Source organism: Dipodomys merriami, unplaced genomic scaffold, assembly GCF_024711535.1.
Source record: "Dipodomys merriami isolate MVZ:Mamm:240054 unplaced genomic scaffold, mDipMer1.0.p SCAF_427, whole genome shotgun sequence".
NCBI lineage: Eukaryota > Metazoa > Chordata > Mammalia > Rodentia > Heteromyidae > Dipodomys > Dipodomys merriami.
Window position 1 is genome coordinate 518,976 of NW_027205904.1, and position 23,430 is coordinate 542,405.

The following is a 23,430-nucleotide window of genomic DNA, read 5'->3' on the forward strand; positions in this document are numbered from 1 at the left end:
CCTTGTTAGGCCTTCCACATAGCTAGGAGTACAAGGGCACGTCTCCACACGGAGCTTACACTAAGGTCACACTTACTTTTTTTTTTTGTTTTGGCCAGTCATGGGGCCTGAACTCTGGGCCTGGGCGCTGTCCCTCAGCTCTTCAACTCAAGGCTAGCACTCTACCACTTGAGCCACAGCGCCATTTCTGGCTTTTTCTGCTTATATGGTGCTGAGGAATCGAACCCAGGGCCTCATGCATGCAAGGCAAGCACTCTACCACTGAGCCACCTTCCCGGCCCCACACTTACTTTTTATCCTGACTTGCCTCAGTGATTCTCTTGTTTTCTACCTCCTGAGCAGATAGGATTTCATACATGAGCTACTGTGCCTAGCCAGTACCATAGCTTTTTCTTTTTTTTTTTTTTTTTTTTTTTTTTTTTTTTTGCAATTTTATAGCATTATTTAACACTCACTAGTTAGTTCTCATCCACATTGACTGTCCGTAGATTTTTTTTTTTTTTGTCAGTCATGGGGCTTGAACTCTGGGCCTGGGCACTTTCCCTGCGCTCTTCAGCTCAAGGCAAATGCTCTGTCGCTTGAGCTACAGCGGTACTTCCGGCTTTCTAGTGGTTTATTGGAGACAAGAGTCTCACAGACTTTCCTGCCTGGGCTGGCTTTGAATGGTGATCCTCAGATCTCAGCCTCCTGAGTAGCTGGGATTACAGGCGTGAGCCACCGGCACCTGGCTTGTCTGTAGATTTTTGAACATGGTCACAGGAACATAGGTTACTGGAGTATAGAGCCTGTTTGGCGAGCCTTCATCCATATTGTGTTTTGTAGATAACCACACACAGATCTGATAGGGGACATTCCTTACTCCTTTGGCCCAGACAGCTTTGTTGAGCCATAGTTTTTTCAAATACCATATTATGAAGGACAATAAGGCTCCAAATGCTGCCAGGAGTTTCCCAGTATAGAAAGGATTTTCTTTAATGCTTTGCAGCTGCATTGTCCGTAAGGGTCTTGGTTTCATGCCTGGCGGGAGTCACAGTGTTTAAAGTGCAAGTGAGTTATTGAACTGTGGTTATGTGAGATTTCTAATTCATTGGTGACATAGATTTTTACGTTTTCTTGAGTGCTGTACTATTGAACTTAGACAGGTAGCTAGTCTTTCTTGGTAATAGAGATTATAAGTGATAATAGATCCTTCAGGATCCTGACCAATCCCTACCCCCTTTGTTTTGATGCCTTGGTTGAGGTTTTTTGTTTTGCTTTTTTGTTTTTGTTGTTGTGGTTGTTGGTCATGGGGCTTGAACTGTGGGCCTGAGTGCTGTCCCTGAGCTCTTCACTCAAGGTGAGCACTCTACCACTTGAGCCATAGCGCCACTTCCGGTTTTCTGGTGGTTTATTGGAGATAAGAGTCTCATGGGCTTTCCTGCCCAGGCTGGCTTTGAACCAGGATCCTCAGATCTCAGCTTTCTGAGAAGCTAGAATGACAGGTGTGAGCCACTGGCTCCCAGCTACCGTAAGTTTTGACTTGGCTTTTGGGGCACCATTTTTGCTTTCTGGAGACTGGCTTTCACAGAATTAAGGGCAGGAAATCCTCTGCAAATTTACACAATGATTTAAACACAGCCCACGGTAATGCTAGACGGGAGCATCTCTGCATCTGCTGAGTCGCATAGTGTGTGCACAGGAATGCAACATTTCTGACAAATTTTGCTGTTGAAATTCCTTGGCCAGAACCGTGTGTGGTGAGTCTGCAGACGAGGCAGGGGCAGCCCAGGCCCTCCTGCTCCCACGTGCTCCTTCAGCCACCGGCTGTCAGCTCTGCCCTGAGGCTGCTTCCCCAAGTGGTTTATTCATCTCCATCATCCCTACCCTCCCACGTCTTTGCCATGGAAGGCAGTGGGTGGACTGTGTTCTCTTCTGGGGATCATCCCTGGGTTCCTGGGAGGTCTAGTGTATCTTTGAGGGGGAAGGTCAAGTTCAGAGGGAAGCTACCATTTCCCAAGGCACTCTGGGAACTGCAGGGGGGGGGGGCGGGGGAATGTGAATGTTCTGTGTTGGCTTCATTTTGCATGCATGGAGTAGTAAGGCTCTAGAGAGAGATGGCTGACTGTGAAGCAAGAACACCCTGAAGGACCAGCCTGAGCATTCCTTTTCCTCACTCTGTTCCCTTCAGGTTGGTGGGACAGGGAAAAACCTCCATCCTCCCACTAGAAATAGAAAGGGAAGAGATCCACGGCAGGGACTTCGGACCTTCTGCCCCTGCAGGCAGAAAGACACTGTGTCTCACTCAGCACAGGCTGGCAAGGTCTAGACATATGGCCTCCACAGGGACCCAGTTTGTAGGAAAGTTAGAGAGGTCCGGAGCACTGAGGGGAGCAAGCCTGGGCATAGCCGTGTGACGTGGGTAGTTAGCATTGCTTCAGGATTTCTCAGGCTCTAGTGGTCTTTATTGGTCATGTGATGTATTTCCCGTCAAAGGAGACTCAGGTCACATGTCTTGGATGGGATAACATGCTTAAGTTCTTTGTACGCTTACCTGTGTTGGCCTGTTTACTGCATAGATAGAGTTTTGTTTTTGTTTTTGTTTTGTCGGTAATGGGGCTTGAACTCTGGGCCTGAATGCTGTCTCTTAGCTCTTCAGCTCAAGGCGAGCACTCTACCACTTGAGCCACAGCGCCACTTCCAGTTTTCTGGTGTTTATTGGAGATAAGAGTCTCATGGTCTTTCCTGCCCAGGCTGGTTTGAACCTTGATCCTCAGATCTCAGCCTCCTGAGTAGCTGGGATTACAGGCGTGAGCCACCAGCGCCTGGCTAGTAGAATCCTATAGTGAGTGATGTTTGGCCACATTTACTTCCTCATTGCATTTCTCCTCACTGCCTCTTTGTTTGCCAGTTTATTATTTTTTTCAGTTATTTTCCTTTATATGCCTCACCTGATTTTAAAACTAGAGAGTTTTGGTTTTCATATGAGCCATTTGCTATTCAAAGTGTGTCCTAGATGAGGGTCATGTGTTCTCTAGTCTTGGCAGATGTTCCGGGTATGACATTCATGGCTTAGGGATGCAAATACCTGTGACTGACACCTTTGAATTTGCCTTTTCTCCTTAATGAAACAAACTCACAAGGGTGTGTGGCAAGCTCCCTTGTGCTAAAATGGTGTGGCATAAAGTGCCTATTATAAACAACTATTAAAGAGCTTTGTAAAGACAGAATTTACATCCCATAGAAATAGTGAGTTCAAGCCAGGTGCTGGTGGCCCACGCCTGTCATCCTAGCTACTCAGGAGGCTGAGATCTGAGGATCTCGGTTCAAAGCCAGCCAGGGTAGGAAAGCCCTTAAGACTCTTATCTCCAACAAACCACCAGAAAACTGGAAGTGGTGCTGTGGCTCATCTGGTAGAGCGCTCACCTTGAGCTGAAGAGCTGAGGGACAGCGCCCAGAGTTCAAGCCCCACAACCAACCAAAAAAAAAAAAGAAAAGAAAAGAAAAAGAAATAGTTCAGGCATTGGGACTCATGAAGTTTGGAGTTTTAACAAGAGGGGATGAGCTATACCCTGTGTTGAATGAGCAGGTACAGAAGAAGCCACGCTAGCTATACACACTTGGTTCTAAGGCTGGCACAGGTGAACCACTTGCCCATTAGAGCTCATGCCAGTCATGGAAGGTTTGGTGTGTGGTCTTTGTGTGGTGTGGTGTGTGTGTGTGTGTGTCCGCGCGCACGCATGTGTGTGCACACACATGCCAGTGTGTACACACGTGCTGGCCCCAGGGCTTGAACTCAGGGTTTGGGTGCTGTTGTCTGTGAACTGTAGCTGCTGCTTTTTTTCCCCTTTCCTTTAGCTTCTTTTGCTCAAAGCTAGTGCTCCACCACTCGAGCCACAGCGCCACTTCCAGCTTTTTCTGATTAGGTTGTTGGAGATAGGAGTCTCACAGCCTTTCCTGCCCAGCCTGGCTTCGAACCTCCCATCCTCAGATCTCAGTCTCCTAAGTAGCTAGGATTATAGGCCTGAGCCACCAGTGCCTGGCTTGGTGCCTGTTTTTTTTAAAAAATCACTTCAAGGGCTGGGAAGGTGGCTTAGTGGTAGAGTCTTTGCCTTGCATTGGAGAGGCTCTGGGTTTGATTCCTCAGCAACCACATAAGCAAAAAAAAAAAAAAAAAAAAAAGCCAGAAGTGGTGCTGTGGCTCAAGTGGTAGAGCGCTAGCCTTGAGCTAAAGAGCTGAGGGACAGCGCCCAGGCCCAGAGTTCAGACCAACCAAGAAATAAATAAATAAAAACCACTTCAGTCAACTGTATTGTTGGTTTTGAGGCAGATTATAAAGTCACATATTTGCAATTGATCGCTGTTTGTAGATTTTGAACAGTATATACACTTAATTGTAGTTAACGTTAAATCTATAAAGCAAGAACAAGGGAATAATGCTGTCTTTTTTCCACTCCTTTTGGGATCTGGGACTCACTGTGTGCTGTGCTTGCTGTATGTTTTTCACTGCCTAGAAGCGGATGGTAAGAGTCTTTACTGACCCCACACCCTACGCTGCCCAAGCCATTGCTCAATATCCTGAATCCTGAGAGGGTCTTTTTTCCATTTACTAACAAAAACGAAAATGTTCTTGAGTTAGATCCTTCCAGCAAGGAAAGAAAAACAAACTCATGGTGACCTTGAAACAACTATGTAGCTTTGTAGCTTTTAAGGATAGTTAATATCAGGAGCAAGTGTTAAAAAAAGTAGGAGTGTAAATTCTTCAAAATAGGACAGAGGGAAGAGTCAAGATGGTAAGATTCGGTTTGAATTACATTTTTAAAAGATAATCTAGGTGTTTGTTTTGTTTTGTTTTTTGGTCAGTTGTGGGGCTTGACTCCAGTCCTGGGTGCTGTTCCTACGCTCATCAGCTCAAGGCGAGTGCTCTGCCACTTGAGCCACAGCGCTACTTCTGGTTTTCTGGTGGTTCATTGGAGATAAGAGTTTCAGGGACTTTCTTGCTCCTAGTGGCTTCAAACTATGATCCTCAGGTCTCAGCCTCCTGAGTAGCTAGGATGACAGGCGTGAGCCACTCTTGCCTGGCAGATATCCTAGTTTTTAGATTCGTTGTTCTTCAAGTGTGGCGAGAAGTTTGGTTTCTAACAGACTTGGTTACAGCTTGGCAGAAAATGCAGATTGATTCCCCTTTGAAAAAAATGGGCATTCAAGAAGAGTTTTGAATGACCCAAAGACAAACGCTGCACTAAACAGCTAACAAATTATATCAAATGCTGTTGAAGTCCTAAAGATGTAGCAGACTAGCAGGGGAACACCTGGACTCCACCTGGGTTTATACAGGGAAGGGCACTCCACCTGTCATCCTGGTACTGGTTCTTAATTAGGGGTACACTTCAAATTCCCGACAGCCTCTCCACAATCCACTTGTACAAGCTTGATTTAGCAAGACCAACTCTGGTCCTGCACCGTTGTTGCGGGGTTAGGCAGTGTACGTTTGGAAAAAGTTCTCCGGCAATTGTGATTGTCACACCTGAATAAGCCTGTGATGGAATCAAAACAGCTCATGTAAGCAGAAACTGCAGTTCAGAGACGTTGCCATTTAATAGATGTTCAGTAAATGGTCATTGTTTCTGTTGTCATTCTGTATGGGGATGTATCCCACGCCCTTGGGAGGTTTGGGTCATGGAAGGATTTAGGGAGATGGAGAGGCTGGGGGAGAGGGCACAGTAACTGAATGTGGTGTGGGTAGAAGGCAGATGCTGCACACTCCAGATTCTGAGAAGCAGAAATCAACTGGAACCAAAACCAGAGGACTGGACAAGGAGGAAGAGCTGTGTTTGAGATTTAGGACTCTGGTAACAGAGAGAGGAGTAGAGAAGCTGCTAGCCCCCGTGGTGGTTGGAGTGCAGTTGTAGAATTCTAGGAGTGTTTAAGTTTAAGTGGTACTGATAGCGAATGAGTGTTTCAGGTTTTTAAATGACAGGCTATAGGAATGTAGAAATATTACAAGTTGGAGGAGTCCTTGTGCCTGGGGAAGGGAGCTCTGGTGGAGACCGGCGAAGTTTTCAGGCAGGCAGCCCAGGTTGGAGTCCGGGACTGGTCATTGGTCATTCACTGTAGAGGAGGGCTCCATGGTTGGTGTCTGTATAACAACCAAGCAACCAAACTTTCAATGGAGTTATTTTGTTTATGTCAGGCACTTTCCCAGGAGAGCTTATATACCCATACACTCAAACAAAAACAAAAACTTAAATTCTAACAGCTCTACGAAGGTAAGTGATTTGCCTGAAGTTGATAATCACGCTGATGGACTTGGGGTTTGGTAGAGGCAGCCCGGCTCCAGAACAGACACCATTAGCCAGCCCCGTGTGGATTGGTGCGGGCGCAGCCGCACTGCCCTGCGTGAGAGGAAGAGAGAGTCGGCAGCCGAACACCACAGGCCAGCACCAGAGCTCAGCCACTCCCTGTGAACATTCTGCTTCTAAGCGATAAAAGCACTCGGACCCAATTAGACGAGCCAAAACCAAACCTAACCAAAAGACAGGATTTCTAGCTCCATTTGAAGCACCGTTTAGAGGGCCAGGAAAATGGCAAGCAGAGCACGTGCCTAAAGCTGCTTCCCGGCACCACCCGGGTTCCACCCCAGGTTCCATTTTGGGTGGGTCTGTGAGCCTTTGCTTCATGAGCTAGCCTTCAGATTTTAAGATGTCGAAAGTGGCCATTTAAGCTTTAGCGTTGGTGGCCATAGCGCTATGTGATAAAGGGTGTGCTGAAGTAGCTCTGATCATTAAACACGAAGCAGAGACCAGGGCAGTGGCGTCTCTCCCCTTCCCATGCCCTTCCTCTCCCTCATCACACCTGATGTCCGCACAGCCTTCCAGGAAGAATAAATAAGCCTTCTACGAGGTTTAAGAGGCGATGTGGTCTGTGGCTGGCCAGCAAACCATGGCGACTGGTATTTGTGGTGTTAAAGCGTAGCCCCTGGCTGCCCGACCTCCCGGCATCGCTTTTGATGTGGAAACTGTTTCTCAGTTCTTCTGGTTCAGCCAAGCTCGATGTTCTTAAGAAACAAAAGCATGGAGAATTGTCTTCCTGAATTTGCTGGCTGATGCCTTTCTGAACAGTTTAACCAACCCACTTAACTCCAGTGCCTAGAGGAAAATAGTTCCATGATTTCTGGTGGTTTTCTTGCCTTTGGGAAGTTGTCTTAAGGATGGAGGGAAGGATGGATGGTTTCTGGAGTGTACTCTTCGGTTGGTCACAGGAAAGGTGGGTCTGTCATGTGAGCCTGCGATAGTTAGTGGCGTGTGGAGAGAGAATGGGTCCTTTTATGTTAGCGCTGTGATGCCTTAACTCAGTGCCATTTGCTTTGGTTGATTAGGAGAGAAAGAAAGGGTCCCTTGGGCTCCCGGAATAGTCATGGCTGAGAATTCCGTGAAACAGGTTGTCTGCTTGCTGATGTCAGTGTCCACAACCAGAATGCCTTTGTGGGGTGAGCCGCACCCCTCGTTTGAGAGGTGCTTCGAGGGCCGTGGGGTGGTGGAGGCGCCTGCCAGAGCCCCCACTGACAGGTCTGGCCGACTCTGCAGTGTGGGTTCTCCCGGGCACAGTGCTGGCAGGAGTCCGCGTAGCTCCCTCGGTTACGTCTCTGTCCCTCCTAATGGCTCCCGTGCTTTCTTCTCAGGAAGAGGAGGAGCAGGAGGAAGAGGACGATGATGAAGATGATGATGACACTGATGACCTAGATGAACTTGACACCGACCAGTTGCTGGAGGCAGAGCTGGAGGAGGACGACAACAATGAGAACACCGGGGAGGATGGGGACAACGACTTCTCCCCCTCGGACGAGGAGCTAGCCAACCTGCTGGAGGAGGGCGAGGACGGGGAGGACGAGGACTCCGATGCCGATGAGGAAGTGGAGCTCATCCTGGGTGACAGTAAGTATAGGGCCCACTTGGGGCCGAGCCTTGGTACCCAGGGCAAAGCCCTCTCTCCGGTGCACACCCAGCCCAGGGGGCAGCTGTCCCTGGGTTCTGGGCTCTGCTGATCCACCACCACTCGGGTTTCTTCAGAAAAAAACTAATGACGTCACTCGTCCCTTGTTCTCTCTCACCAGCCTGTGTAACCACACCAGAGCTCTGCTGCTTTAATGCGCAAGCAGTCATAGACAAACACGTAAATGAATGCTTATGGCTGTGTTCTAATAAAACTTATTTACAAAACCAAGTGGTAGGCTTGGAGTTTGTCAACCCTTTCCTTAGACTGAGAGGCCCCGCAGCATAGCCCTCCTCTGGGTTTGTCAGAAGCAGCTCGGCCTAGGGTGCTGCTCCATCCATCTATGTATTTATTTATTTTTGTGCCAGTACTAGGGCTTGAACTCAGGGCCTAGGTGCTGACCGTTAGGTCTTCACTCAAGGCTAGCACTTTACCACTTGAGCCATAACTCCACTGCTAGCTTTTTGCGGGTTCATTGGAGATAAGAGTCTCATGGACTTTCCTGCCTGGGCTGGCTTTAAACCATGATTCTCAGTTCTCAGCCTGCTGAGTAGCTAGGATGACAGGTGTGAACCGCTGGCACCCAGCTCTTTTATTGTGTAATGTTTCTTAAGGTTGTGTCCTGTGTTCCGACTGTTCTGTCTCCCACTCCATCGCCTGCTAATGGGTGGTCTGGGGTCAGGAGCGCCTACCCCAGCTGGGTCTATAAGCAATTCTGTGTAGATGTGCAGTGCTGGGACCACTTACTCTTCCAAATATCGGAACACATGGTTCCTAACTTGTGTACGGTAGAATTAAGTTTTGATCATGAGACATACTTTCGGTGCTGCCATCAGATATTATTCTTCTGGAAAGAATAGTTCAGGTTTTAAAAAGTCCGTCTCTGAAAGGGGGAGTTGTGGAGCTAGCGGCGAGCACATGGCGTTAGCATGTCTTGCCTTCAGCTTGTGGATCAGCTCCGGCGGGGGGGGGGGGGGGGGTGGGGTGGGGTGGGGGGGCGCTCCCAGCTGGCCTCTCAGCCCCGCTCTCTAGTGCTGATGTCACAGACATGTGCCACCAGGCCCAGCTCCAGGCTTTCCACTCTTCATTTGATTATTGAGCCTCTCCAGTTGTAGTTAGCAAGATGGCCCCCTCCTTTTGCTGTTTGGAAAATTCCTTCTCTCAAAGCAAAGATGATCTGAGAAACTTGTGTCTGCCGTTGGCTGGGGTGTGACTATGGTTTAATAGCAGACATTTCAGCCAGGAGGTGCAGATGTGGAGGTGGCATTTGCAAGGTGCCCAGGCCCCGTCTGCATTTGCCTGGGGCTCTGGGAGACACTCCCCCGCCCCAGCAGCTTTCAGCGGGGCAGCCAGACCACAGCAGGAGCAGCAGCTCTTAGCTTTTTTGATGTTCTGGAGTTCTTTGAAGGTATGGCAGAAGCCATAGAGAGAATATAGGAAGTGTCACCAGTGGGTCTCCATCTTGCCTTTTTTGTTGGGGGGAGGGGGAGGTTGGTGTTCTTACTGGGACTTGACCTCTTGGGGCCTGGGTATTGTCCTGTTTTTTTTTTGTTTGTTTGTTTTTACCTCTACCATTTGAACCACACCTCCACTTCTGGGCTTTTTTTTTTTTTTTCTCAGCCATGGGGCTTGAACTCTGGGCCTGGGCGCTGTCCCTCAGCTCAGGCGAGTGTTCTACCACTTGAGCCACAGCACCACTTCCGATTTTCTGGTGGTTTATTGGAGATAAGAGTCTCACAGGCTTTCCTGCCTGGGCTGGTTTTGATCCTCAGATCTCAGTCTCCTGAGTAGCTAGGATAACAGGTGTGAGCTATCAGCGCCCAGCTTCTTCTGGACTTTTGTTGGTTAATTGGAGTTTAAGTCTCAGGGATTTTCCTGCCAGGCTGACCTTGAACCACAATCCCCCAAATCTCAACCTCTTTGAGTAGCCAGGATTATAGGCACAAGCCACTGGCACTGCTCCTGCAAGGGTCCCAGATACAGGGGTGCAAAGGAAGAGGGAGAAGCACCTGATTCTGGGGTCTTTGTTTGCCTCTGCTTGCATTCCTTGCCTCCTGTCTTGCGTTCCTAACCCCTTCCACCTCACCCCCCCCCACACACCCCTGACAACAAACGTAGCAAATTTAACACTGCAGGGGTGTTTTTGTTTTGGTTAGTCATGGGCTTGAACTCTGGTCCTGGGCGCTGTCCCTGTGCTCTTCAACTCAAAGCGAGCACTCTACCACTTGAGCCATAGTGCCACTTCTGGTTTTCTGGCAGTTAATTGGAGATAAGCATCTCAGGGATTTTCCTGCCTGGGCTGGCTTTTGAATCGGGATCCTCAGATCTCGGCCTCCTGAGTAGCTAGGATGGCAGGCGTGAGCCACCGGGTGCCCTGCTACGGGGGGGTGCTTTATCGTTCATCTGCTTTTGCTTCTCCATCCTTCCAGAATGGGAGGTCCCAAACAGTGTCTGGGATTGGGTCATTTCAGTGACCTCAATGAGGGAAAAAACGCGCAGGAAAGTGGAGAAAGGAGTCCCACGGCCGCCTAGCAGGTGGGGAGTGTGGGTGTGCAGGCCCAGAACCCGGAGCCAGCTTGAGTGCCGACGCCACCCTCGCTCCCTGCTGCGGCCGCCCTGCCTTATTTGTAGATCCACTCATTGTTCCTTCTTTGGTAGCTTGGCAAGCTCTGTTCTCTGGGAATTTGCTCTCCTCAGAGTCTGATTCAGAAATGACAGAATTGAGACTAGCATGATGTTTCTTGCCATGGTGTTGTCTTCTGAGGACTGGGGAAGGGAGTGGCCAAGAAGGTGAAATGCATGGCTTAGATTCAGCCTGCCTCGTTCACGGGCTTTGGGAGACAGGCATGGATGCTGCTAGAGGCCTGGGGCTGGGGGGCTTCAGCTCAGCCCCACCGCAGCCCGAGTGACTCAGGTAGAGGCTCCAGAGGGTGCTCGCCCGATCCCTTCCAGGCTTCCCAGATAGGAAGCAGAGCTTCTGAGATGTCCGGGTGCTGTGAAAGGTAAGCGAGCAACAGGTCCCAGGGTGACAGTTGTCAGCAACAGGTGCTTTTCTCCAGAGCTAGCTCCAGCTCCAAGGAGTTAATTGGTGTTATGTGTGTGTGTGTCTTTCTTTTTCTGGAAACTGGTAATTAACCGTGCTGAGGCGTGGGTATGTGTGAAAGCAGAGCTTCCCTGTCGCTCTAGTGTGTAAATCGTTCTCTCTTCTCTTACCTTGCAGCTGACAGCTCAGATAACTCTGATTTGGAAGATGACATCATCTTATCTCTGAATGAGTGAGGTGCTGTCCCCACTTGGAAGCGATTCTTGGCAGGCGAGAATGGAGGCAGATGAATTCCGAACACCTTCCCTTCCCTCTGTCCCAGGGCCGTTAAGGAACCGCACGTCCGGCATTCAGAGGACTACGGTTTAGTCTCACCGGAGTCTGAGGTCCTTCTAAAAATAACAACCACAAAAGACAACAGGGATTAGGCCCTATTCTACCCCCGCCCCCTTTTCCTGGGATGGACATACCTTCCCTTAAGGGAAAAAAAAAACAAACAGAAAAACCAAGCAAACATGTCTCTGGGGTTATTTCACAATATATTTTCTTTGTATAATGTTCTTTACTTAAAAGAACAAATAGTTTTTTATAAAACTTAAAAAAAAAAAAACAAAAAAAAACAAAAAAAAAAAACCCCACAAAAAACCCAAACAAACCCCCAGGCATTTATAACCGAGGGTATGAACTTATATCCACAGTCTCCTGTCCCTACACTTCTAGAAAATGAAGTCTAAAGAACAATCTAGAGGCATTTTTACATACGTATTTAAATGAAAAGGAAAATCGTGGTTTCATAAATTGATGAGGATTAAGAATATTTTATTATAAATATAATATATGATTTTTTTTAAACCTATTTTGTTGCCTCATACGCTGCCAGGTTCATTTACCTCTGTGCCAGAAGCGGAGGGAAAGATGCCGCTTGTTTGCCGAGTAAATGCCTAATCTCATTCCCGCCGTGGCTTGGGCAGCGTGGTCACTGTGGCTCTTGGTTTCGTGGGGTCGAGCGAACTTAGGATGCAAGTTCCCTCCCTCTTATTTTCCTTTGTGACTCAGTTTTCCAACATCTTTCCCCCCACCTCCCTTTCTCCCCAATGTGGAAATTACAAATCAAAGGCCTTTTTTCTTTCATGTAAAGTGTATTTATTTAAAAAAATACAAAATAAACAACAAGTCTGTCTTTGTTTATGGCCTTTCCCTGTTCTCTTTCATCAGAGTGAGGTGTCCCTTTCCTTGCAGCCCTAGCCATTCATACCGAAGACACTTCTAAAGGAAGCAGAGCAAGGTAGTGGTGGACGCCTGGTTTAGAAGCATTCCCATCCCCCCACCCCCGACCCCGACCCCAGGGAGGAAGGACCTTGGCTCAGTCCTCCTGAGCCTGGCCTGCAGTTCTGGGGGGAAAGGCCTGCTGGAAGAAGAAACAGAATAGTCTGTGGTGCTTGGGGGGGGGGAGGAGCCTTCCAGGCAGCGCCCCTGTGGACACATGTCACCCCCCGCCCCCCAGCACAGATCTGATGGATCTGTGGTGCTGCCAGAGCCCAGATCATTCCGGAGCAGGGAAGCTCCTGACCAGCTGGGGGCGCAGGAGGGACAGGAGTTCTTTTCCAGTCTTGGTGGTTGGAGTCTCTACCTTTTCACGCACCCTACCTCCTTTCCTTCCCACAATAAATAGAAGATGCTAGTCTCTCTCGCTCTCGCTTTTTTTTTTTTTTTTGTCCAAATGACAGCTTCTTGGTTTCTGTTGTATAGGTATTACACAGCTAAAGAGGCTTTTCTCCCTTTACTGAGAGAAGAAGGGACACATTGCTTATGAAGTAAACAAGCAACACAGGACGCCTAAAACTCTCCAGGGGCAGGTAAAGTCTGTTGGGCCCAAAAGGACGCACACTTCATCATACACGCAGGGGGCGGGGAGGGGGGGTGCTACACCGATGCCACGGGCCACTGACACCAGCCAAGCACGGCCGAGGAGAGCAGCTACAGGCCAAGGAGCAGCAAGAGCACCGAGCTCCATGATGACAGCTGAGCCCAGGCTTCCTGCCTGGACTGCGGGGAGGGGGCTCCAGGGAGCACCCGCAGGTCTCAGACGGGTGTTTCTGGTTGACATGACAACACTTCTCTCAGGAAAGAGCCCTAGGAGACTATAGAGCAACACCTGCCGGCTTTCCTTACTCCACCTGCGCTCAAACCCAAGCCACTCGGGAGAAGACGGCACATGCCACCGAGGAAGGGAGGGAGCAGCTTCACCAACAATTCAGATGGAGCGGGTGAACCCGGCTTCTCCCTGGAGCCCCGGGGCTGGGAAGGCAGGAAGGAGCCACGCCATGGGGGGGTCTCTTTACCCAAACTTGGCTGTGACAGTCGGGGCCTGAGGCCCCTTCTTTGAAGAGGTGTGTGTGCGTAGGCACTGACTGGCGGGGGCGCCTCCTTTTCTTGGTGTGTGCTGAGGTGCAGCAGCCTCGCTCTGATGCGCAGATCTGCAGGGAACACTAATGCGCCGACACCACCACACAAGGCTCGCGCCTGCCGCTGGGGGTGCTGGCCCCCCCGCGCCTGCGCCTCGCTATGCACGCGCCGTTCCTGTGTGCGCACAGCCGGGGGCCAGTGGACACTGGCGAGGCGCCGCCGCCTCCACTCCCAGCGCAAGGTTCACTTTCCCAGGGCCTGGAAGACGGCTTTGCCCTGGCTCCAACAAGCACCGCCTGAACCTGCATTTATTTCCCGGCCGTTTGTGATGGTGCATGCGTGCCGGCCTTCGGAATGACACCCACAGCCATGGCTTTCCTGCCTGCTCCCCGATCACCGTCTGCTCCGCCTGCCAAGGCGCCCAGGCCGCCTTCCCCCTCACCTCTCCCCAGCGGGGAGGCCGAGAACCTGCGCGACGCCAGGACTCGCACCAGCTTGCAAGCGCGTCCTCCGACCAGGCTTTACTGACAGCTCCCGCAGTCCAGTACAGACACGACAGCGGACGGCCGCCGCCGGGCAGGGTCCCCCCTCCTCCTCAAAGTCCCCGCGCCCCCTCCCGCCCCAGGGTCAGCCCGGGAAGTGTCCGGGCGCCGCGCTAGGCCGCGTCCCGCACGATCACGATCACCATGTGCTCCTCCTCCAGCTTGCCCAGCGTCCGCAGGGCGGCCTGCAGGTACTGCTGCGAGAAGTCGCAGGGCGGGAAGGCGTAGAGCATGCCCGTGCCGTCGCGGCCCTTGGAGCCGCCCACCGGCAGGCTGATGACGCCGGCCGCCTGCTTCTGCTTCAAGTAGGAGACGAGGTTGCGCAGCAGGCGGCGCTGCAGGCCGGGCTCCACGGCGGGCCCCGCGCCGGGCTCCGCGCCGGCCGCCGGCGCCTGCGTGGCCAGCAGCACCGCGTAGCCGTGCGGGCTGCCCTGGCGGATGCGGCGCGTCACCTCGTCCAGCTTGGGCTGGTCCAGCCGCAGGCGCTGCGCGATCTTGAGCTGCGTGAGCTTGCCGCCGGACGCGTGGTCGCGGAGCAGCGCGCCCAGCACGGCGGGGTCGCCCTCCAGCACGTGCATGCAGGTGGGGAAGCAGCTGTTCTTGAGCACCAGCAGCCCGCGCCAGCCCAGCGGCAGCGTCTGCGCGAACTCGCCCAGCGTGGCGGGCCTCCGCGCCTCGCGCCGCGGCTCCTCGGCCGCCTCCGCGGTCCGGTGGTTGCGCTCGGCCTCGCGCGCCTTCTTGCCGTCCGGGGCGGCGGCGGCGGCCGCGTCGCCGTGGTGGTGGTGGCCGCCGCGCTCGTCGGCCGCGTGCCGGCTGTTGCTCAGCGCGCCGCCGCCGCCGCCGCCGCCGCCGCCCGCGCCGTCCTTGGCGGCGTCGCCCGCGTGGTTCTCCCTGCGGCCGCGCTCGGGCGTGCGCTCGGCGCGCTCGCGCTCGGGCGGGCCCCCGCCCTTGGTCCTGCCGCGCTCCTCGTAGGGGGAGTGGGCGGCCCGCGCGCGCTCGCCCGACAGGCTGCGGCGCTTGCGCCGCTCCTCCCAGGGCTTGGGCGGCGCGCGCTCGCCGTCGGCGCCCCAGCGCTCCCCGCTGCGGCTGCGCGCCGAGCGCCCGTAGCCCTCCAGGCTGGTCCTGCGGTCCGAGCCCTTGCCCAGGCCCGGCCAGTCGCCCTCCAGGAAGGTCCGGTCCCGGTCCGAGTAGAGCAGGTGCGGCGGGGTCCGGTCGCGCACGCGCAGGTCGGCGTCCAGGCCGCGGTGGCGCGCGTAGCCGTCGGCCAGCAGCTCGTAGTGCACGGGCAGCGGCGCGGGCGCGTACTGCGGCGGGTAGCGCGTCTCCTCCGCCTTGGCGAAGTCCACGCGCAGCCGGCGGTCGGGCCCGCCGAGCGGGAAGCCCCGCATCTTGGCGCAGGCCGCCTGGGCCGCGTCCAGGCTCTCGTACTGGATGTAGGCGAAGCTGTCGCCCTTGACGTGGTCGATGGTGCGGATGCTGCCGAAGCGGTCGAACTCGCGGGCCAGCGCGGCCAGGGAGGTGTTGGGCCCCAGGCCGCCCACCCAGAGGCGGGTGGTGGGGTTGGCCTTGCCGTAGCCGATCTTGATGGGGTTCCTGCCGATCACCCGGCCGGACATGGCCACCTTGGCGCGGTGGGCCATGTCCAGGTTCTGGAACTTGAGGAAGGCGTAGGCGCCGCCCTGGCCGCGCGCCGGCCTCTTGATCACCACCTCCTCGATGATGCCGTACTTCTCGAAGGCGCGCCGCAGCTCCACCTCCGACACGCTGTGGTCCAGGTTCCCGATGAAGAGGTTGCGCGTGGCGCGCTGGTCGTCCTCGGGCATCAGGTCCTCCTCGCACACGGCCGGGTAGCCGTAGGGGCGGCCGCGCTCGTCGTACAGCCCGTAGTAGTCGAGGGCGCGCTCGCGGGACAGGCCGGCGGCGGCGGCGGCGGCCGCGGCGTCCAGGGCGAAGGCGGCGGCGGCGGCGGCGGCGGCGGCGGCGGCGTGGCGCGCGCGGGGCTCGCGCAGGGGCGGCGCGGCCACGGGCGACAGCGAGCGCTGCTTGTAGGCGTAGCCGCCGCCGCCGCCGCCGCCGTGCAGCGGCAGGTAGCCCAGCGGGTCGGCGGGCGCGGGCGGCCCGGGGGGCGGCGTGGAGGCGGCGGCGGCGCTGCTGCTGCTCCCGCTCCGCCGGCCCCCGCCGCCGCCGCCGCCGCCGCCGCGCAGGTACACCGGCTCCACCTTGAGCGGCCGGTCGTAGAGCAGCAGCTGGCGGGCCAGCGCGTGCTGCCGCGCCTCGCGCGCGTCCTGCGGGTGCCGGAAGTTCACGTAGGCCACGCGGCCCAGCTCGGGCGTGTGCGACAGGCGCAGGCTGATCTCGCCGAAGCGCTTGAACTGGTGGAAGAGCCGGTCCTCCAGGTGCTCGGCGGGCAGCGCGGGGCTCAGGCTGCTGATGAGCAGCGTCTTGTACTCGGGCGCGCCGGCCGAGCCGGGGCCCGCGGGCTCGGCGCCCGGCGGCGGCGGCGGCGGGGGCGGCGGCGGCGGCGGCGGCAGCGGCGACGCGCGGGGCGACGCGCCCGGGTCCCCCGAGGCCTTGCCGGCCCGGCCCCCGCCGCCGCCCGAGCCCGAGCCCGAGGAGCGCCCGCTGCCCGCGCGGTGGTTCGCGTCCCCCGCGCCGCGGCCGTCCCGGTGCCCGCCGCCGCCGCCGCCGCCGCTGCCGCTGCCGCGGGGCTTGTCACGGGCCCGGGCCGCCGCCGGGTGCTTGGCGCCGCCGCCGGAGGCCTTGTGCGCCGCCCGCCGCCCGCCCGCCTCCGCCTCCCGCTCGCGCTCCCGCGGCCGCTTGGCGGACGAGGACGAGCTGCGCCCGCCCGGGCTCGACTCGCGTTCGCTCTGCCGCTTCATGGCGCCGGCGGGGCGGGCGGGCGGGCGGCCCGCGGGCCCCTCACAGCGGCGGCGCTGACGGCCCAGGAGGCAGCGCCCCCGGCGCCGCCATCTTGGACAAAAGGGCTCGGCGCGGCGGCGGCGGCGGGGCGGGGCGGGGGCGGCGCCGAGGGGCGCGGCGTTGCGTGGTTTGCCTGCGCCGCGGTGTGCGTCACGTGACCGCGGCGGGGCGGGGCAGCCGTCGCCTCCGGAACACCTCATCCGGCTGCGCGGGCCTGCGTCACGTGACCCCCCCCCGCGGCGCGCGCCGGGCCGCGGACTCGGGCGCCACCGCGTGGTCAGCGTGCGGCACTGCGCGCAGCAACAGCCGCGGACTCGGGCGCCACCGCGTGGTCAGCCTGCGGCACTGCGCGCAGCAGCCGGCGCTGGCGGCCAGGAGTGGGTTCTGTGCGGAACCCCAGCCGGCGGGGCTGACCTCTATGCTCCTGGGGCCAGCGCTGAACGGAGCAGCGACTTAGTAGCCAGTAAGTGCAGAGGTTCCAACTCGACCTCCCACACCTGCCACCGAGCGGCGTCCAAACTGGGACTCGCAGGCCTCAGCACTGCGCACAGACGCCCCGGCCCCGTCCGCTTCCTGCACGTCCTTTGCATCCAGGGTCACCAGTTCCTGTCCCAGAAGGGTCACGCGCCTGGTCGGATCCAGCCACAGCAAATACAGACCGCACACCTGTCGCTTAGGAGAGACGGACTCCTTGGTGTCCAGCCAGAGCAGGCACAAAGCAGGGCCCGTGGCAAAGTTACCACTTCTTGCCACACTGACTGCTCGCTGGCCTGTCCTCCTCCAGAGGCCAGGTGAAGCCTATTGGGTGTTTTTCGATCAGACAAGATGTACCTGGCCCAACTTCAGAGAACTTGTAGGATGGGGAGTGCACCCAACTTTTTCCTCTTCCCACACATAAGCAGCAGTTGCGTAGACGCAGAAATGGTCTTGGAGGAAGATAGCCGAGCTCCATGGCAGGTCCTAATGGCCATTACAAAGTGAACTGAGGAACTACACAACTGAAGCGATCTGAGGGAAGGCCAGCTCTTTAGAAAGCAAGATTAACTCTTAATCCCTCCTAGTCTGTGGGCAGGTGCCTCCACTGAGCTGCAGCCCACACTTACCACCAAGTAGAGTAGCTAAAAACCATGGGCTGGGAGGTTGGCTCAGTGGTAGAGCGCTTGCCTTGCATGCCTGAGGCCCTGGGTTCGATTCCTCAGCACCACATAAGCAAAGCAAAACCTCCCCTTAGTCTGTGGACAGGTGCCTCCACTGAGCTGCAGCCCAGCCTGACCACCAAGTAGAGTAGCTAAAAACCATGGGCTGGGAAGGTGGCTCAGTGGTATGAGCGCTTGCCTTGCATGCCTGAGGCCCTGGGTTCGATTCCTCAGCACCACATAAGGAAAAAAGCCGCACGTGGCGCTGTGGCTCAAGTGGTAGAGCGCTAGCCTTGAGCTGAAGAGCTGAGGGACAGTGCCCAGGCCCAGAGTTCAGGCCCCCACGACCAGGCATATCTATAGCAATGTTAACACTAAGCACACTCCAGCTGCCTGCGGTCTGGGTGCACTCAGCTGAACCTGGAACTTCCAGGCCCTCATCCTGGATCATGGTGTCAAGCCCAACCCCTCCCCAGGCTGAGATGTCAGGCCTTGAGCCTATGTCCTGGCCCTGGCAGTTAGCACTGCTGGGCTGTGGGGCAAATGAGTAAGCTTCCTCGGCTGCAGGAGCTGTGTGAGCACTCACAGTTAACTCTCCAAGGACAGCTAGAATTTTTTTTTCCCCCTTTAATAAAAAAATCCCACACATGTTTCTTGAAGTCCAAGAGCAACCAGCAACAGAGGAAGTGACCCCTCAAGGTGACTCTGTCGAGTCAGCATGATCAGGAACACTCTAGGCTTCACATCTGTATTGTCAGGAGCCCGCTTAAAAAATAAATTACAAAAAGGCTTTTTTTTTTTTGGGGGGGGGGGGCGGGGGGAGCCAGCTGTTGTCCCCCTCAGGTGCAGCAGAGATTGGGTAGACTACAAATCAGTCCGAGCGCTGGCTGCCTTGGGGGCATATTTAGGCATCAGTTCGTTTATCTTCCGGATGTAGTCAGACTTTTCCGCACAGCCTTTGCACATCTCCCCCCAGTCATCCAGAATCTTCTTCAGCTCTTTCACCCGGAGTTTCTTCAGGTCCACGGTGCTCAGGTCAATCTGCTTGTCTGCAGGGAGAGTGGGAAATGAAGAGTGGTGGCAGCTTCCCGTGGAGCTAAGATGTCACTCCTAAGGGCCAAACCCTTCCTTAAAACCACCAACTCTACTGGCTGTGGGGTCAGTGCCCTTTATGACAGCGCCCACCGCAGGGCGTGTAGCACAGAGCCGCCCCCCGGTGCCCCCCCCCCAGCCATTCTTCACAGGAGGACCAAACATAAGCTCAGAGTAACGTGGAGTCAGTTAACCTGTGCCCGGAACACTCTTAGAAGAATAGCAAGAATCCTTGACACAAGTGGGAAAACACAGGGCCTTGGACATTTCAGTCACCACAAAAACAATGGCCTTAGACTTTGCCTATGTTTGTCCAGCCAGAGATGGGCTCAGTCACCCAGCTGTGGTGGCCTGGTCCCTCTTGGGCTAAACATGTTTGGGTCTTTGGAGGTACAGCACCGACAAGCTTGAAAAACTCAAGTCTGATTATATTGCTTCTCTGCTCAAAAACTTTTAATGCAGCCTGGCACCGATGACTCACGCCTGTCATCCTAGCTACTCAGGAGGTTGGGATCATGGTTCAAAGCCAGCCCTGGCAGGAAAGGCCATGAGACTCTTATCTCTAATAAACCACTGGAAAACCGGAAGTGGTGCTATGGCTCAAGTGGTAGAATGCTCTCCTTGAGCGGAAGAGCTGAGGGACAGTGCCCAGGCCCAGAGTTCAAGCCCCATGAACAGACAAAAACAAAAAACAAAACTTCGAAAGCTCCTCAGCTTCATTCAGATCAAATTTAAAGTTCTCATCAACTTGTAAGGAGCTCTGGGGCCTGACCACATTCCTGTCAGCTGCAGGTGCTTCACTAGCCGCCTGCAGTGTGCTGGCACATACCTTCCCAGTGGCGCTTCAACGCCAAGTTCCCCGGCATCCCCTCACTCTGAGTACCACCTATCGCACCCCACAACACACTCACAATGGCCGTTACCACCTTCTTCCACCTAGAGAGCAAGCTCCACCAGACATGTTTGTTGACCTCAGACTCACCATACTTCAGCTCACAGATCTGACTGTCCTTCTTCTTCAGCTTCTCACAGATCTTCTCCACAGGGATGTGGGCGGCCAGGGGCTTTGACACCTCGTTGATGATCTTGGTGGCTGCATCATCTGTGGCCCCAATGTAGTAGCACTGCAGCAAGAACGGACAACAGCTTTTTCTAAAGTCATCTTAGCTGGGCACCAGTGACTCGTGCTTATAATCCTCGCTACTCAGGAGGCTGAGAACTGAGGATCATGGTTCAATGCTGGTCTGACCAGGCTCTCATCTCCAATTAGCCACCAATAAGTAAATAAATAAATCAGAATTGGAACTGTGGCCTAAGTGGCAGAGTGCTAATTTTGAGCAAAAAGCTCAGGGACAGCCAGGCGTCGGTGGCTCACGTCGGTAATCCTAGCTACCCCAGGAGGCTGAGATCTGAGGATCATGGTTCAAAGCCAGCCGGGGCAGGAAACTCCTTGAGACTCTTATCTCCAATAAACTGCTAGAAAACCAGAGGTGGTGCTGTGGCTCAAGCAGTAGAGCGCAAGGACAGCGAGCACCCAAGCCCAGAGTTCAAGCCCCACAACCGACAAAAAATAAGCTCAGGGACAGTGACCAGACCCTGAGTTCAAACTCCAGGACTGGCATATGCATGCCATGCATCTCAGACAAGCGCCTGCAGCTCACCTGTAATCCGAGTTACTAACAATGCTGATCAGCTGGGGCAGAAAAAATTCAAGACAAATCAACCAGCACAAAGCTGGAAGTAGAGGCGTGTCTCAAATGGCATAGAGTGCCTACCAGTGAAAAAGCTGAGCTAGCCGGGCACCAGTGGCTCACGCCTGTCATCCTAGCTACTCAAGAGGCTGAGATCTGAGGATCTCGGTTCAAAGCCAGCCCGGGCAGGAAAGTCCGAGAGACTCTTATCTCCAACAAACCACTCAGAAAACCATTTAGTGGGGCAGAGGCTCAAATGGTACAGCACTAGCCTTGAGCTGAACAGTTGAGGGACAGCGCCCAGGCCCAGAGTTCAAGCCTCATGGCCATAAAAAAAAAAAAAAAAAAGCTGAGCTAGAGGCTCTGAGTTTAAGCCTCCTTCCCTCCCCTGCAAAAAGTCAAAACATTTCTCTCTCTCTTTTTTTGAGCCTTGGCACAGACTGGCAGTCAGATCCAGTCAGTGTAAATCTGAGGCCCTCACACACCAAGCTCTCTCTGGTACCTGAGTAGTCACACTCCCTGCCTCTTCTGCCCAGGTAAGGTTATGTGAGGATTCCCTTACTCCCACTTCAATGACCTTTCTTTAACTGACCCCCTTCTGACACGGTCTACCCTCTGAACGATCTAGGGCTCTCTTCTTCCTGGGGCTAGATGTCTGTCTGTCATTTTTCTCTTCTGATCTTCCAAGCATTCAACTCACAATAGGCGCGTAATAACTACCAAACAGAACCATCACCACGCAGAGTACCTGATGCAGGGCCTCAGAACCAGACCTACGGCCCCATCGTGGAGAGCAGACAGGTGCCAGGGGTCAGCTGGGGTCACTAGCTACTCACCAACCGATTCTCTTTGCCTCTTGCTTCCCGGCAAAACTTTGTAAGTTCTTTTTCAATAGTAGCTGGTGAGAATGTGACATCTCTGTCTTTGAGGTCCTGGTAAAATCTTCCCAGATATGAAATACAGACTGGAAAAACAAAGAGAGAAAAGGAATTGGAGAAGCTCAACAGTAACCAGATAGGCACTCTCGACCCTTAAAACCGTAGCCATTTGGGCTACAGAATCAGTGGCTTTTCCAATCACCGCAGGTGCCCACGGATGTCCAAATTCGGCTCCGGGATCCCTCATCAGGGGATGTGTCTGTGTGGGGGGGGTAGGGGGGAGGAAGGGGAAATCACCCCATGATCCACCCCCCCCCCCAACATCCTGTTCCACTTGGGCTTAAAAACCCCAAACGAGACCGTGTCCTTGAGCCAGGGACTCACAGTGACCTCGCAAACCGACCCGAGTCTGAGAACGCTCACAATGCTGCTCACCTGCGCTTACAAACTGCGAGCCCCCCCCCCCCCGCCTCCAAGGCCGTCCGGGCCCGGGGGGGTCCGGGGGGCCCGGGATGAGGTGCGTGTCAGGCCAAGCCGCCTCTCAGCACGACCCCCCCCCCCCCGCCATCGAAGCAATGTTATTCTGGGCCCTCCCACCGGCGGCCCCCGGGCCCCCTTCTGGCCCGGTCTGGTTTCGTGGGGTGAAGGCCGCCGTCGGGCCGGCCTTCGAGAGCGGACCCGCGCCCGCGCCCCCCGCACCTTCGCAGTCGCCGGGCCTCAGCGACCGGCCGCCCGGCAGCACGCTCAGAGCCAGCGCTACCGCCAGCCCGTGCGTGGCCCACATCCTCCTCCGCCGCCGCCGCCGCCGCCAAACACCGACTGAACCGCACCCGCCGCGCCGCGCCGCGTCCGGGACCCAGGCTGCACGCCAGGGCTCCCCATTGGTGGAGGGCCTCTGAGCCCGCCCACATACCGCCGCCTCATTGGTCTACATGCGCCGGAGTGCAGACCTACCGCTCCACGCTGCCCTTCCCCATTGGCTGGCGGCGTGACGGCCCTCGACAGTTGTCGGCCGCTGATTGAACCGGGACGGCCGGCCGGAAGCGGCGGAACCGCCATCTTGGATAGGGGCAGGTGTCGGCTGCTCCGGCTCAGGTGGTGGCCGTCCTTCCGGCACGTGCCGAGTCGTCCAGCGTCCCCGCCCCCAGCCTGGGGCCCGGACACCCTCCGCCGTGACCCCCGGCTTCCGGCGCAGGCCAGGAGCTCTGGGTCTCGTGTGACGCCGGGCACGGGGAGTAGCGGCTGGTGGGCAAAGCTCGTGGGGATTCTTCTGCCTCCTTGTTTTGAAAAGCCACGTGGCGAGGGGGCCAATCCCTGGCCGCCAGCAGTCACGTGGTCAGGGGTCGAGGGCGGGGCTGTCGGCCGGCGGACCGCCCCCCCCCGCGCATGCGCGCCGCAGCGCTCGACAGCTCGGGAAGGGCGTCGAGGCCCCGGTGCCCCCGGTGCCCGTCCCCGGCCGTCCCCGGCGCTCCCGGCCGCCCCCCCCCCCCCCCCCCCGCCTCCCGAGCGGAGCGGGTCCCGTCCACGGGCCGGAGCCAGAGAGGGAAAGGCACTGCGCCGCCCCACTCACGAATCAGTGTTCGGGTATCAGGTATGATCTTTAATTCACATCACAGCATCCAGGGAGCGGGGAGCAGAGTCCAGGGGCAGATATTTACATCTAAAATTCACATCACTGGCTGGAGTTCGAACATGCTACCACAATATATACAGCAGAGAATCTCTCGGGACATTGGTACAAAGGGTTTTTGTTTA

At 55.6% G+C, this 23,430-nt stretch overlaps 3 protein-coding genes across 6 annotated transcripts in view; 1 reads left to right on the forward strand and 2 right to left on the reverse strand.

The window, feature by feature from the left end:
- LOC138807674 (DDB1- and CUL4-associated factor 1) overlaps positions 1-12,735 on the forward strand; it is a 59,176-nt gene extending 46,441 nt beyond the window's left edge. For all 4 annotated transcript variants that reach the window (XM_069993449.1, XM_069993448.1, XM_069993447.1 and 1 more), the window contains exons 23-24: positions 7,658-7,910; positions 11,189-12,735. In XM_069993449.1, coding sequence (XP_069849550.1) covers positions 7,658-7,910; positions 11,189-11,247 — 312 coding nt within the window. In that variant the 3' untranslated portion in view covers positions 11,248-12,735. The remainder of the gene's footprint in view (positions 1-7,657; positions 7,911-11,188) is intronic.
- Positions 12,736-13,923: 1,188 nt separating this feature from the next.
- On the reverse strand, positions 13,924-16,923 carry LOC138807675 (putative RNA-binding protein 15B). The gene has a single exon (XM_069993450.1). The coding sequence runs from the start codon at positions 16,836-16,838 to the stop codon at positions 14,073-14,075; it is 2,766 nt and encodes a 921-aa protein (XP_069849551.1). The 5' UTR covers positions 16,839-16,923; the 3' UTR covers positions 13,924-14,072.
- Positions 16,924-18,626: 1,703 nt separating this feature from the next.
- LOC138807695 (mesencephalic astrocyte-derived neurotrophic factor) lies at positions 18,627-22,506 on the reverse strand. The gene is made up of 4 exons (XM_069993477.1): positions 22,375-22,506; positions 21,634-21,761; positions 20,089-20,230; positions 18,627-19,063 (listed from the first exon to the last, which is right to left on the reverse strand). Exons 1-4 carry the CDS (start codon positions 22,457-22,459, stop codon positions 18,879-18,881), a joined length of 540 nt encoding a protein of 179 aa, XP_069849578.1. The 5' UTR covers positions 22,460-22,506; the 3' UTR covers positions 18,627-18,878.
- Positions 22,507-23,430: the final 924 nt, after the last annotated feature.

Coding starts and splice junctions, on each gene's coding strand:
- LOC138807675 (XM_069993450.1), bottom strand. CDS start 16,838: ATGAAGCGGCAGAGCGAACGCGAGTCGAGCCCGGGCGGGCGCAGCTCG.
- LOC138807695 (XM_069993477.1), bottom strand. CDS start 22,459: ATGTGGGCCACGCACGGGCTGGCGGTAGCGCTGGCTCTGAGCGTGCTG. Junction 21,762..22,374: donor GAGGCCCGGCGACTGCGAAG/GTGCGGGGGGCG, acceptor TTGTTTTTCCAG/TCTGTATTTCATATCTGGGA. Junction 19,064..20,088: donor GATCTGTGAGCTGAAGTATG/GTGAGTCTGAGG, acceptor CTCTCCCTGCAG/ACAAGCAGATTGACCTGAGC.